This window comes from Nerophis lumbriciformis, linkage group LG01 (genome assembly GCF_033978685.3).
Source record: "Nerophis lumbriciformis linkage group LG01, RoL_Nlum_v2.1, whole genome shotgun sequence".
In the NCBI taxonomy this organism is placed as follows: Eukaryota; Metazoa; Chordata; class Actinopteri; order Syngnathiformes; family Syngnathidae; genus Nerophis; species Nerophis lumbriciformis.
The window spans coordinates 40,380,754-40,396,075 of NC_084548.2; the positions used below are offsets into that span (position 1 = coordinate 40,380,754).

Consider the following 15,322-nt stretch of genomic DNA (forward strand, 5'->3'; position numbering starts at 1 on the left):
CGTTGTTCATTTCGGAAATATATTATTGTAATATATCTCCTGCATGAAAAAATGTCTTGGAATATGCATTACCTTGCATTTGGATCATTCCAGATGCATGAATGTGCTGTGGTGTTGTGATGGTCCGTCACCGCCTCACAGTGCGCTTTGTCAGCGTCATAAAAATTATTTCATTGTCTAGATTGTGATTCTATTTTGCAGAAAAGATGGTACAGTTTAGAAATAAGCGCTGCTTGTTCAACAAACAAACTCGGTAGTACAAGTAAAAATGTAAATTTAATTAGGGCAGGCTGCACCAGTTATCAATTGTAAATGCAGTCTTAGTAAATTACACATATACTAATAGTACACACAATTTAGTAGTTTGCGCATGCTGTTTAGCGGGCGGTATTTTTATCTAAGAAGATCATCATTTATCCAAAGCCATAAGAGGATATTGTTATAATTGAAATCGCATAATTACCGGTAGTTTTGACAAATTTCTCTGTAAAATACATTGTATTCAGCAGCCATAAAACAGATCTAAGAGTGGATGATTAGGCCCTCTGGGTTACGTAAAGTACCGCACATAAGTACTGCTGCCTTCTCTTGAACATTATGTACAGCCTCCAAGTATGGCTATGATATTTTGACCATGAAATGTGATGATGCCAGTTTTCGGGTTAAGTATGCCCTGCAGAGGACTGACCTCAACAACCACAGTGAACAAACAGCTCGTTGTTTTGTTTTTGTCTTTTTTATAACATGACATATTTAATGTTTCCAGATCCTTAGATGCCGTTCACAGTGTCTCTATTTTGGTATGGTAAATCGTGTGGACAGCTATGACAAATCAAGCTCTGCCTCAATCAAAAAGGAGCCCTCCCTTCTTTGTCTTGCTTATGGATGTCACTGCTCACTTAGATTTAAGAAGTGGCAGCAGAGAGAATACGGTGTTACAGTTCCTTCAGGGAGAAGCACAATGACTTGAATCTGCTTGACATGCTCTTGTCTACAACCTCAGCTTGGAAATGTGTTTATTGTGAGCATGACATACTATATAATGCAATTAATTTGAAGATTTTTAAATAAAGCATCAATAGGTTATGAAGTGTAGGCTGCAGCAAAATTATGGCATTCATGTACCAGTACCATTTGGTAATGAGAGACATTTTATTCAGAGTGCCTCTTATTATCAAGGCTTACACTTCAATCACACTTTTACTGGTTTTAACTGTGGTGGTATTTACAGAGAACATTTGAAAATGTATGTCAATACTTCTGGTTCTAACTGTAGCTGTATTTTGTAGATGTTGACTAGAATTACAATAATGATCTCAATCGTAATGGTATTACTCTGTTGGCATATACTGACACAACACTCCAAGTCTTCACTGTATATTCATATCATGCATTTATTTAATAGAGGAGAAACTCACTCATTGCCCCAGTCAAGGCGTACAGTGATGTGCCGCTTGATCTCACGGGTCTGATCCTGGGCAAGGTGACCCTGAATCAGCTGCCGACGCAGGTCGATGAGCTCATTCATCACATGACGGAGCTTATGGAATAGGTCTATCTTGTGTTTCTGTCAAATCAGCCAAAACGTAAGGAAATAAGGTCTCTTTAGATCACATTATTATTATGCACAGAATGAACCATGTTATGGGTGGATATTACCTCCAGTACTATCATAAAGTTGGTAGTTATGTGGTGTAATCTGGTAATTAGTTTAGAAATCAGCTATACAGTATATGAATGGCACCAAATCATACAATGAGACTACTGTGTGTATTTTTATTTAAAAAGCAGTTATTGACGTAGCCTACTAAATACTCAGCCGCTCAGACAACAAATGGGCATTCATGATCCGTCATAAAACCTCACAACTGATAGGACATATTAGCAAAATTTGCAAACCCTAAAAGAAAATATGAAAAAAAAGACAGGAAGAGATGACACACCTAATCACTACTTATTCAAAGCAAAATAAAGTTTCAGAGACAACTTCTTTGGTAACATAAATGAAATGATAAAATTATGATTTTTTTTTTATTCTTTACTGACTTATAAATGTTATAATGTTGGATACTCATGTTACATAATGCTAAAGCATCAAATTGTTAGGTTCATACTCTTGAATTAATTTGGGTTGCCTCTGTTTAGGGGTTTGGGTGTATTTTTTTAACAGTGGAGAATCAGTGATGTCACTGATTGACGGATCAACTGATGTGGGCATAGTATGCTAGAATGTGTGACTCGAATGCCTTCTGCCTGGAGCTTTGGTGTTATTCATTCTCGTCTAGTGCCCTCCCACTACTCTGATGTCTATAGAATAAATACTTCTGTCTTTATTTGCCTTTACGACATTTTACTTGGGGCTGTTTTATCAAGATGGACCAGTACAAAATCGGATTAGCTGCTAAACTCCGACATAAAAACACAGCGACATTGCTTTGTTTGAGGAAATGATAAAGTATTATTGTGATCTAATCATGGCATGCGCACAATAACACCGACTTGTGACATAAATGCTGGTGAAAACTGCTTTTTCTATGCAGCTCTAGAGTCTGTATCAATCAGAGAGTGCAGGTGTACTTAATGTTGTGAGCGGGTGAATCTATATACCGGTTATGAAATTTATGTTCAACCGTGTCGATAAAAAAAATATTGGCGACAACGTCAAGATATATATTGAACAGTATACATTTCCAAAGGATAAATTATGATACTTTTAGAGAAGGTGGGGCTTGACTCATTTGCAATCTGGGATCGCCTCCAGAAAAGAACATCTTGCAGACACACGCAAAAAGTAGGTTATAAATGTGATACATCTATCTCGATTAGTGTTTATTAACCATTGTTGGCCCCCTGGAGGCCCAACTAAAAATCTCTGTTTCGCAGCTGAGGTCCATATGGGCTGCAGTGGTACCTAATTGTAATACACTTTCCCACCACTTGTGGCAGTAATGACAGTCTCAAACAATTATAAGAAGTCTGGAGCTAGAGTTGTAGAGAAGTTTCTTAAGCGCAAAAAATATGACTCAAGTGGTGACGCTTCTTATATTTGGTTAGTACTTATTTTTCTAATATATATATATATATATATATATATATATATATATATATATATATATATATATATATATATATATATATAATTATTTTCATTTTTTTATATGGGACAATCATTGGTACTTTAACTTTGACTTTAACTTATATGTCCTGAACATCCATAGATGATCATATCTGCTGTACAGGTTAACTTTAGAGAAGAGAAGTATTGAATACTTCTCTTGCCTTATTTGTATGTGACATTATTAAATGTTGTGGTAGAATATATTTTTTTTAAACAAAAACAGTTTTCTTTTAAGTAATGCAGAAATTCATTAGAGCTGTTTATTTTACGGAAGAATGTAGTTAATCATAGAACTGGCACCTAATGTTATTAAAAAGTATTGATTTTGAATTGAGAATCATTATGAATCAAGAATCGATTCTGAATCGAATCGTTACCCCCAAGAATTGAATCGAATCGAATCGTGTGGTGCCCAAAGATTCACAGCCTGATATTATATATATATACCGTATATATATTTCTAGCTATAACAGCCACAATATGTGGCTGCGTGACTCCATCTCATGTAGAAAATATTTTTAAATTCCTGGTTCGCCCTCAGTCCTTGTCAAAGTGTTCTTGTGAAAGTTATTGAACCCCCAGCTGCTGCTAATGCTACAAATGATCTGATTACCTTCGTTCCGTAGAACTATACATCATCATCACTGTGTGAAGAGGTGAAAGTGTTTCGAGTACCCTGAGGGTAGGAAAGCCGCCATATAAAAAGCAAGCCATTTACCATATGTGTTTCCACTGAGATTCATGCCCAGAGGTCTAAAACACAAATATTACTCTCCTGCTTTGACCTCCTGGTGGTAATTTCTTATAGAGCAAGGACAACAAAATAAATTCAGACAATCTCTGTTCTCCCTAATGATATGACAAAGCCACATTACTCCTTAGGTTTGTTTACATAAATGCATGGATTAAACAGCACCACAATAGTCATGTAAATTTAATGAGGATAAAGATTGCTTGTTCTCCAAGGCTGCTGAGGAACAAAGATTTTGTCAGGAATTTATGAGCCCTTCCAGACGTCTCTTTTGTAGGGCTAAATGTGCAATTCCCAACATTATGTTTAGACCATTGCTCCTGGAGATAATACAACAAATTCAAACAGGCAACAATAGGGTAGAGTCTATCGGTGTCTTGTCCGTGATACATCCTATTATTATCTAGCCAACTGTGGCAGCATGGCCTGTATCACACTGGGGGTGAGCGCCGAAACAAGCACCATTAAAACAACGCATCGCATTAGTCGAGCTTCAGAGGAAGTTACATCATCACAGTAATCTTGGCTCAGAACATGAGCAGTCCTTGGTGAGAGGTTATGTAAAAAAAAAAAAAGGCTTCTAACCCTTTCTGCCTGCCCTGGAGCTGGATTAAGGATGTTTTAGGTTTCCAGTAATCACTTTTGCCCAGCAAGTGAAGATGATACTGCAACTAAGTGAAGCAGTCCAAGATCAATCAAAGGCTGAATGACAGCGCATGAAATTGGTGTGACAGGTCTGTGGGCCATTATCTGTGTCCAGAACCCATTTCTGCGCCCACTGAGATAGTGCATGAAAATCTAGGGCAACAATCAAGACATGCTTCTGGAAAATCTGAACGAGGTGCCTGTATATTTAGGCTATATCTCAACTTTTGCAGAACTCAGGGTGATATGTGCTGAATTAGGCGCATGGGGGAAAACATGCTGAAAAAGTCTGTTTCGTTAAACCCCTCTGGAGGATGCAAATGAAACAACGATGGATGAAATATTTTTAGCTTTTAGCTTTTCTCCCAAATATCCTAGGAAAATCCAGTGAATGTTAGAGCTGGTCTCACACTTATTGCTTAGGAATTTGTTGTCATATCTGTTATGTTGTGTGTATTCGTAAATTGCTACTTGCCACATAGAGCTGCTTCCACAAGACACCCCACTCCTGCAAAGTTGAGGTGGTCTCTGTGATTATGGGGTCCTCAAGGGGCACTACAGTCTCACACAGCCTGTAGACAGAAACATTTGCATGAATGTGAGTGTGCCCAGAGGCATGTCAACAGAAAAAGTTTGTGCAAAAGCCTGGCGTAGACATGACAGGTAACACAATGTTTCTTTTCCAATTGTTGTGCCGCAAGAAAGATTTAACCTATCCCAGCTGAATGGAATGATTAACTGTCAGTCACAGGACTGAGGGACAGATAGCCATTCTAACGCACATGTAGGGATGGGTGTCTTTCACATTTGAACAGTACCAATCCTGGGTACCTTGGAATCTATACTAGTACTTGAAAAGGAACTGCACTTTTGGGGAATGTTGCCAATCATTCACAATCCCTATGTAAGACAAGAACACATGTCTTTTTTTTGTGCATTTTAATTCGTAATATACTGCAAGTATGAGTTGGCTAACAATGCAGCTAATAGGAGTAAACTTTTTCCTAATAAAGCCTTCTAAAAAACAATACTCCAGTTACGTCTTGTAATCTGAATTTTTACCAAGTATTTGCGGTATTGGTATTATAAGTGCAAACACTAAGAAACTACTTTTTAGCAGTGTCATGCTGCGGTTCGTTCTCTCAATGCAACAATGGACGGCTCCGGACGACAGCGTGAAGGTAGGCTTTGGTTTATTAAACATAAATAATCCAAACTACCAACAGGACAGGCAACACAACAAAAAGAAAGACAGGCATGCCTAAAACACGAGAGGCTAATCACTTAAACAGATGCCATGGCATGGAACTACAAAACTTACTTGGTACAGGCGTGATACAAACAATGAAGCTACACTGAGTGACCGGAAAAGGCAGAACTAAATAGAGTCTCTGATGAGCAACAGGTGCGCAAAAAGGCAGGTGAAAATCATAAGTAACCATGGTGACTAAACTCAGGAAGTGCATAACCAGGAACTAAAAGGAGTCCAAAACAAACCGATAACACAAAACATGATCTGACCACGGATCATGACAAGCAGCACATTGACCACAGAGATGTAACATAGCTACTGCAACACCTGTGTGAAGTTGGACCCCCCACCATGTCCAATTGTTCCCAAACTTGTGGGCTGAAAATGTTTTTGTTTGTGCTGTTACGGTTTTTAAGTTATTCTAAAAAACATTTTAGACATTTTAGACATCTCTCCAAAGTTGCCCCATTCATTTGTGATTTGTTTGTGCTGGTTTGGGTGTAGTTTTCAAGGTGTTAATTGATTAAGATTCATACCAGCTCTATAAAATGTTAATAACTTAAAAACTATAAATTAGACCAAAAATGTTTTCAGCAAATACAAGCACAAACAAAGCACAAACAAATGATACAAGTTTGGGGAAGTTTGACATAGTCGGGGTCTAGTTATGATTAGTACAATGTTAATTACATATAAATACCATGTTATGTTAACTTAAAAAACGTAAAATTTTTGCAGCACAAACGAGCACAAATGAAGCACAACGAATTGGACAACTTCGGGGAGATTCGGACATGCTTGTAGCGTTGAATTCAGTTCAGTTCAGTCCAGTTTATTTCAAACATGCATACAATACAATTACAAAGTAATGCATCACAAATTTCCAGTTGTTTCATTACAGCACGTCTGAAAAGGAATAGGAAGAAGCAGAGCTTATTTATTCCTACCCCTTTTCATATCATAGCAGTTGTATCCCATTTCTTTGTTCTCTGTTTGTAACAGAACATTGAATAAATGAATGAATGAATAAATAAATAAATATACCTTAAGTAAGTAAACAAATATTAAATACATAAATAATTTTTTATTTTTTTTTCAAGTTGAAGATATTTATCATAATTCTTTTTCTTCATACTTTGTGAACACTTGTAGTTTGAACAGTCTCTTAAACTGAATCATATTGGTGATTTGTTAGATTTCCTTGCTTAATCCATTCCATAATTTAATTCCACATACTGATATGCTAAAGGTTGTAAATGTTGTACGAGCATACACATTTTTTAAATTAGATTCTCCTCTAAGGTTATATTTCTCCTCTTTTATTGAGAAGAATTGTTATACATTTGTGGGTTGCTGGTTATAGTTTGATTTGTACATAATTCTAGCTGTTTGCAAATGCACTGAGTCGTTGAATTTCAATGTTGTTGATTCAATAAATAAAGGGTTTGTATGTTCTCTATATCCAACATTATGTATTATTCTAATTAGTCTTTTTTGTAACACAGTTAGTGAATGAAGTGTACTTTTGTAGTTGTTTCCCCATATGTCTGCACAATAACTATGTATGGTAACACTAGCGAGCAGTAGAGAATAGGAAGTGATTTTTGGTCCAGAACATATTTTGCTTTATTCATTATAGAAATATGTATTGCTACTTTATGTTGTATATTTTTTTATATGAGATTTCCAGTTCATTTGATCATCTATTATTACACCCTTATGCCCCAAAATGTGTTTCCTTTACTCTTTCAATGTCTATTCCATCTATTTTTGTATTTGTGTTTGACTTTCCCTTCTACTGTTACCGAAAAGGGCTTCACTCAAGTTACTGCAGCTATTGACATACTGAGCTGGTGAGCTGCTGCATCACCTCTGAGTTGGTGAAAGTTAATTGTACATTACAACTTGTGCCTCACACTTGTATAGCAGAATGTTGTGGCCATAAACCAAGAAGTTGGTCAACTTTAACATCCAACTTATACCCGGAGATGGTGAGGAAGACACGAAAACGTGTTTTTTTCTACCTATGTGAGGATTATGATTAATTCTTCATCTTAACAGGAAGATATGAACATCCCAAAAGTCTGCATTTCACTGAGAGCAGACATTGTACAGAAGGTGATTGTATATGTTCGTAGTTTTTATTTCTTGTTTAGCACTTAACAATAGTGCTACTTGTTGGATCTGTTTATTACTCAACTTCTCAAACGTAAAGCTCATTCTCTTATATTCAGCTCAAAAAGATAAGGTTCTGGATCATTGTCTTAAAGCAGTCGTAGGCTCTCATGAAGTCTGTCATGATTAATAGTAGTTGTTATTCTTGAAGGAAATAGCGAATTACATACAGTATATATTTACAGTGTGTATATCAAACCTTAATGGAGATTGTTAGATTGTTACATTTTAGAGTGCTTTATATGCAGAATAGAGCGAATCCCATTACCTGCTTTGTTAGCTGACTTTTGCTAGCGTTTATTTACAAGTTAGAATTTATTGTAAAAAGAAAAACATATGTGTTCTTCTCTCACATAATGATTGTGAAAGAAATTCCTAAAAAGGTGCAGTTTCCCTACATTTTCAGTATTAATACATTTTCAGTAGTTTTGTGTGTGTTCATAAATGTCTATTGTTTAATAATATAATCTATTTGTTAAATGTAACATTTAAAAATGAGTTAGTTATGAAAACTGTGCTGTCCGGTTGTTATTAATTGTTTTCTGAATCTCATTTGCAAGTATTATATAATGGACTTTGCATTAAGGATATAATGATATGAACATTTCCTATCACAGTTGTTGTGACTAATATATCATTATCATTATCTTTGTAGTATTTCAACCAAATTCAATCCACTTTATTTTTATAGCACATTTTTGTTGAATGTTGAATGTGCTTAAAAAGTACTTATACACCAGTGGTTCTTAACCTGGGTTCGATCGAACCCTAGGGGTTCGGTGAGTCGGGCTCAGGGGTTCGGCGGAGGTCAAAACACACCCGACTCATCGTGTAAATACAAACTTCTCCCTTCTCCCAACAGCTGACTGATTTGCAGGTGTGTAGTTTGTTGTGAGTTTATGCACTATGTTGGTTTTGTTGTTTGAACAAGGTGATGTTCATGCACGGTTCATTTTATGCACCAGTAAAAAAAACATGGTAACACTTTAGTTTGGGGAGCATATTCACCATTAATTAGTTGCTTATTAACATGCAAATTAGTAACATACTGGCTATTAACTAGTCATTATTAAGTACTTATTAATGCCTTATTCGGCATGGCCTTATTATAACCCTAACCCTCTAACCCTGACCCTAACCCTAACCAAATAACTCTAAATTAAGTCTTTATTACTTAGAATATGTTCCCCTAGTGTCCAAATAAATTTTTTTGAAAAACAAAAATAAGTATTATTATTAAATATTCAAAGTCGTAAATAAATAAATACATAAATAGTCTGTCAACAATAGCTCTCTCTTCCGCCTACACAACCCTCTAAATAACCATCCGAAACACGCCAACAATGCTCTATGTACACATCCTGACCTGAATATTAACCAAGTATCAGCAATGTTGTTATTATAAGTACTGACGCAGACAAGCCATTTTTAGCGGCGCATTGAAAACACACAGCTTAGTGGTCCTCTGCTGCTCCTGCATCATCACGTCTCGGCTACATTATAAATCATGCCTCTCATCTGGATGATAGAAGAATTTAGCCATGAATCTAGAAGTTGTTCGTTCATCTGTGACATTCAAACACACAACCAAAGACAGTGTCTGCAAGGAGACTTTTCCTTGTTAACCCTTTGTGTGCATCATGATTAATTCTTCATATAAACGGGAAGATATGAAAACCCTATCAGTCGTCAGCACAGTGAGAGCAGACATCGTACAGTAAGCTATACTTTTATTATGTTTGCAGTTTGCATTTCTTGTTTAGCACTTAGCAATACTGCTACATGACGCGTAGTGTTTTACTAAAGCTGGATTTGTTTAGTAGAGCTTCTAAGACTTGTAGCTCATCCTCCTTATATTTAGGCTCAACAATATATGGTTCTGGATCATTATTTTTCACGAAAGTAATAATTATTGGCTCTCATAAAGTCTGCATGATTTGCATTGTTGTTGGTGATGAAGGAATCTGTGGTTCCAACCTCTACATCACGCAAGCATGTGACAGGCTAGCTCTTTATCTCTCAAAATGGCTCGGAAATCTCCATGAGATTGATACTATTTTGATCATATATATTTACTTGCAAACTTTGTAAGTCTTTCGGTGTCATACATCAGATATATATGATAATAGCTTCAATATAGAGGCAACTTGTTTTTGCACTCTACTGGTACTTTTAAGAACGGCCCCATCGCGGACACGCTTCCTTCGATCCAGACAACCCTGTGCATAGGGCTAATGTCATCACAACATTCGGTTTCGACAGCGTTGTTCCGGTGATCAAAGTACGTCTCTTTTGGATGGCTAAATTTTGGTGCATCACTGGTCAATAGTGCGTGAATAATGAACTATATATTTTCATTCATACTGTAAAGACCCGCTGGTGTTAATGTGTATGTTAGTGTGTTATGATGTTCATTTTTCCCATGGTCTGTGAACACACCATGTTGGTGGATTATGAGGTGTTGCGTGTCGCAGAGTGAAACACAGAGACGTGTGTGCACGGATGCAATAATTGTTGGAATTGGGTCCGTTGTTAGCCTAATATTGGCAATTAAAGCTAAAAAGAGCTTAGCACTCGGTGTCTCCTTCTGGATGCAACAATACATTATATTACTTTATTTTGTCTTCACATTTTTAAAAAAACTAATTTTTAAGGTGTGGCGGCTAAGATGTTGCCTTGGCGCACCGCCACGATCAAATACATCAAGGGGAAACCCTGGCAGTAGTGTATAGGCTACAGTGTGTTACCTAGCTAGGAAGTAGTCTTTGCCAATAAGCTGAATGTGCCAGTTGTGTCTTTTGTTGCACCCTAAAAGGTGCTTATACTGGAAGTATTGTACTTATTACACAACAGCTGTTTAATTGTAGCGTTCATCTTATTTGTAGTTCCCGTAACCAAATTTGGAGGTGTTGAAATTGTCATGTAAAAATCACTAATGCTAATCCGTAGCATGTCTACATTGAAGCCAATATAAATTAGCATCAGGCTAGCGTTTTCAATAAGGCATACTTACTTCGTTAGCATTGGAATATGTAACATTATCTAGAGGCAGTTTGACAGTTTGCTGCTTAACTGATTGTTAGCTCGACAAGTGTTTGTGTGTGTCCCTACTCACAAACAAACTTATGGACAATTTAGACTCATCAATGTCACCAACAAATAGTTCATGTTTTTGGACTGTGGGGGGAATTCACAGTACCTGGAGAGAACCCACACAAGAACAGGAAAAACCTGTGACCTCCACAAATATACCTAAAATAGTATTCCTGTAAGCCAACCAGTTTCTCTCACAGACAAAAATTGTAGACATTTCCTATCATTTGCATTTTAAGGCCTTGCTTGTGTATCACTGTCATTGAGACAAGGGGAAGCCACTCGGTTCATGAATTTGAGTGATTGTCAGTGAAGGGAACACTTTAGGAAAAGGCAATAGATGTGTCACATCATTAACTCTACCCGAAAGCAAAACAGAGTTCCCAAACTGCTGCTCCTGGAGTGAGGAAGTAGGATCACGGTGATTTAGAAGTTGTTACTTTTTAATAGTTTGAGTACCAACAGAAGTCCTCCAGTCCCCACAGGAGATAACTCAGCTGGGGAGTGGTGACACAAGAGTGAATTCCTGGTCCAAATGGAGTGATAGAATGCAGCCTGTTGTGTTATATTGCACAGTCAGTCTTGTATAAAGTTATTTGATAAAATAGCTCAATTTATTTTCTAATATGGCCTGTTGGAAGTCAAGTTGTATTCCTCCTTGACCCTGGCTCTTGAAAAACAGGAGCAGCACTTCCTGAGTAATGTCTGTATGTTACAAAAAACACCCAATGCAGGCATTAGAAAAAATGCTAATTTAGCCAGGAATTAGCCATCAGCACCTGCAAAAAAACATTCTTTGAAAGTGGTTGTCTTGCTAATTATCTCTGCTTTTGCTATTGGCAATCCGTCCCATTTTGCACAACTGCAGGGGAAATTGATTCAATTGTTATTGCATCCTAATTGCACTGGTTTATATCCTGGAAGTGTGATTGACTTGGAATTAAGATGAGATAATTAGGTGTTGAGCAGTGTAGTTGTGCAATCGTTAAAGGGGAACTGTACTTTTTCTTTTAATTTTGCCTATCGTTCACAATCATTATGAAAGACATGACGACGAATGCCTTTTTTTTAATGCATTCTAAATATTGAATAAACGTAAATAAAAGTCCTCTTACAGCAGAGCCAATGGGAGCTCTACTCTTTCGCCCAAAAAAATCCAATAAATAACCATTCAAGAACCGCCAACAATACTCCATTTACATTTCGTGACTTGAATATTAACCAAGTATTAGTGATATTGTTATTATTAGCGCAAAGGCAGACAAACTATTTATAGCGGCGCTGTGATCACTCCCTTGTGTCCCTATGTTTACATCATGGAAGTTTATTCTAGATCATAAATAATACATTTCACCTGGACAAATGAAGTCTGAGTAGATATTCCGACAAGCTGGTACACTTTGACAGCCATTTAGGACCCGAAAATGGCCAGGACACGAAATGACGCTTGGTCCCCCTTGCACCCCCACCCCGTTTCTTTGTGAGGACTATGAGACATTCTTTACCTAAATGGGAATATATGAACATCCTAGCAGTCGGCATCCTAATGATAGCAGACCTTATACGTTAAGTGGTGTTTTGTAATGTTTGTTGGCTCTCATAAAGTCTGCAGTGAGTAATATTCAGTGATGAAGGAAAAAAAAAAGCAAAGGTAATGCGTTTTTTAAATGAATGTGCTGTGGATGCTTGAAATTATCAAAATACGTAAATTTTAGACTTACACTTCGACTTCGAGTTACACTTCCTTTTATTGTAATTCAAATTTGAACTTTACAGTACAGATAAGAACAGATATTAGTTGCATTTGCTCATTGTAGTGCAGGATAAAAGAGCAGTAAGATGCAGAGTGTTTGCATTTACAAAAGAAGGTGCAGATATAAATAGATTTACTGTACAGGTAAATATATTGTACTTTTGCATATGCATCCACGTTTACGGATGTATGTTATATTGTCTTTATAGTCCAACGAGTTAATCCGTTTTGGGGGGGAATTGAGGAGATTATTTTGATGTGTTATGGCCTGAAGGAAAAAGCTGTTACAGAACCTGGAGTTTCTGCTACAAAGGCTGCAGAACCTTAGATGTTATTATCAATGCGCCTGTTACTACATTACATATATACTTCCATCATTTATATAAAACCTCAATGGAGGGGTTTGGATATGTTTTTAAGGGCTTTGTAGGCGGATTAGCCCGGCTCCCATAGGCTCCATTGTAAGCAGACTTTTAATCAAATGTATTTACTATTTAGATTGCAAAAAAGACTTCTATGGAAATGCAAGAACCGAGACTCAGATTTCCCTCGCCCGGACGAGGGTCACCGGGGCCCCCCTCCGGAGCCAGGCCCGGAGTTGGGGCACGATGGCGAGCGCCTGGTGGCCGGGCCTGTCCCCATGGGGCCCGGCCGGACACAGCCCGAAGAGGCAACGTGGGTCCCCCCTCCAATGGGCTCACCACCCATAGCAGGGGCCATAGAGGTCGGGTGCAATGTGAGCTGGGCGGTAGCCGAAGGCAGGGCACTTGGCGGTCCGATCCTCGGCTACAGAAGCTAGCTCTTGGGACGTGGAACGTCACCTCGCTGGGGGGGAAGGAGCCTGAGCTAGTGCGCGAGGTAGAGAAGTTCCGGTTGGATATAGTCGGACTCACCTCGACGCACAGCAAGGGCTCTGGAACCAGTTCTCTCGAGAGGGGCTGGACTCTCTTCCACTTTGGCGTTGCCAGCAGTGAGAGGCGACGGGCTGGGGTGGAAATTCTTGTTGCCCCCCGGCTCAGAGCCTGCATGTTGGAGTTCAACCCGGTGGACGAGAGGGTAGCTTCCCTCCGCCTTCGGGTGGGGGGACGGGTCCTGACTGTTGTTTGCGCTTACGCGCCAAACAGCAGCTCAGAGTACCCAACCTTTTTGGATTCACTCGAGGGAGTACTTGAGAGTGCTCCCCCGGGTGATTCCCTCGTTCTACTGGGGGACTTCAACGCTCATATTGGCAACGACAGTGAAACCTGGAGAGGCGTGATTGGGAAGAATGGCCGCCCGGATCTGAACCCAAGTGGTGTTTTGTTATTGGACTTTTGTGCCCGTCACGGATTGTCCATAACGAACACCATGTTCAAGCATAAGGGTGTCCATATGTGCACTTGGCACCAGGACACCCTAGACCGCAGTTCTATGATCGACTTTGTAGTTGTGTCATCGGATTTGCGGCCTCATGTTTTGGACACTCGGGTGAAGAGAGGGGCGGAGCTTTCTACCGATCACCACCTGGTGGTGAGTTGGCTGCGATGGTGGGGGAGGATGCCGGACAGACCTGGCAGGCCCAAACGCATTGTGAGGGTTTGCTGGGAACGTCTGGCAGAGTCTCCTGTCAGAGAGAGTTTCAATTCCCACCTCCGGAAGAACTTTGAACATGTCACGAGGGAGGTGCTGGACATTGAGTCCGAGTGGACCATGTTCCGCACCTCTATTGTCGAGGCGGCTGATTGGAGCTGTGGCCGCAAGGTAGTTGGTGCCTGTCGTGGCGGTAATCCTAGAACTCGTTGGTGGACACCGGCGGTGAGGGATGCCGTCAAGCTGAAGAAGGAGTCCTATCGGGTTCTTTTGGCTCATGGGACTCCTGAGGCAGCGGACAGGTACCGACAGGCCAAGCGGTGTGCGGCTTCAGCGGTCGCAGAGGCAAAAACTCGGACATGGGAGGAGTTCGGGGAAGCCATGGAAAACGACTTCCGGACAGCTTCGAAGCGATTCTGGACCACCATCCGCCGCCTCAGGAAGGGGAAGCAGTGCACTACCAACACCGTGTATGGTGCGGATGGTGTTCTGCTGACCTCGACTGCGGAAGTTGTGGATCGGTGGAGGGAATACTTCGAAGACCTCCTCAATCCCACCAACACGTCTTCCTATGAGGAAGCAGTGCCTGGGGAATCTGTGGTGGGCTCTCCTATTTCTGGGGCTGAGGTTGCTGAGGTAGTTAAAAAGCTCCTCGGTGGCAAGGCCCCGGGGGTGGATGAGATCCGCCCGGAGTTCCTTAAGGCTCTGGATGCTGTACGGCTGTCTTGGTTGACAAGACTCTGCAGCATCGCGTGGAAATCGGGGGAAGTACCTCTGGATTGGCAGACCGGGGTGGTGGTTCCTCTCTTTAAAAAGGGGAACCGGAGGGTGTGTTCTAACTATCGTGGGATCACACTCCTCAGCCTTCCCGGTAAGGTCTATTCAGGTGTACTGGAGAGGAGGCTACGCCGGATAGTCGAACCTCGGATTCAGGAGGAACAGTGTGGTTTTCGTCCTGGTCGTGGA

The 15,322-nt window shown here is 39.6% G+C and overlaps 1 protein-coding gene across 6 annotated transcripts in view; it reads right to left on the bottom strand.

The window, feature by feature from the left end:
- LOC133619967 (dedicator of cytokinesis protein 3-like) overlaps window positions 1–15,322 on the bottom strand; it is a 127,099-nt gene that overhangs the window by 68,596 nt on the left and 43,181 nt on the right. For all 6 annotated transcript variants that reach the window (XM_061981163.2, XM_061981162.2, XM_061981161.2 and 3 more), the window contains 2 exons: window positions 4,990–5,086; window positions 1,419–1,567 (listed from right to left, as the gene is read on the bottom strand). In XM_061981163.2, the coding sequence (XP_061837147.1) occupies window positions 1,419–1,528 (110 nt within the window). In that variant the 5' untranslated portion in view covers window positions 1,529–1,567; window positions 4,990–5,086. The remainder of the gene's footprint in view (window positions 1–1,418; window positions 1,568–4,989; window positions 5,087–15,322) is intronic.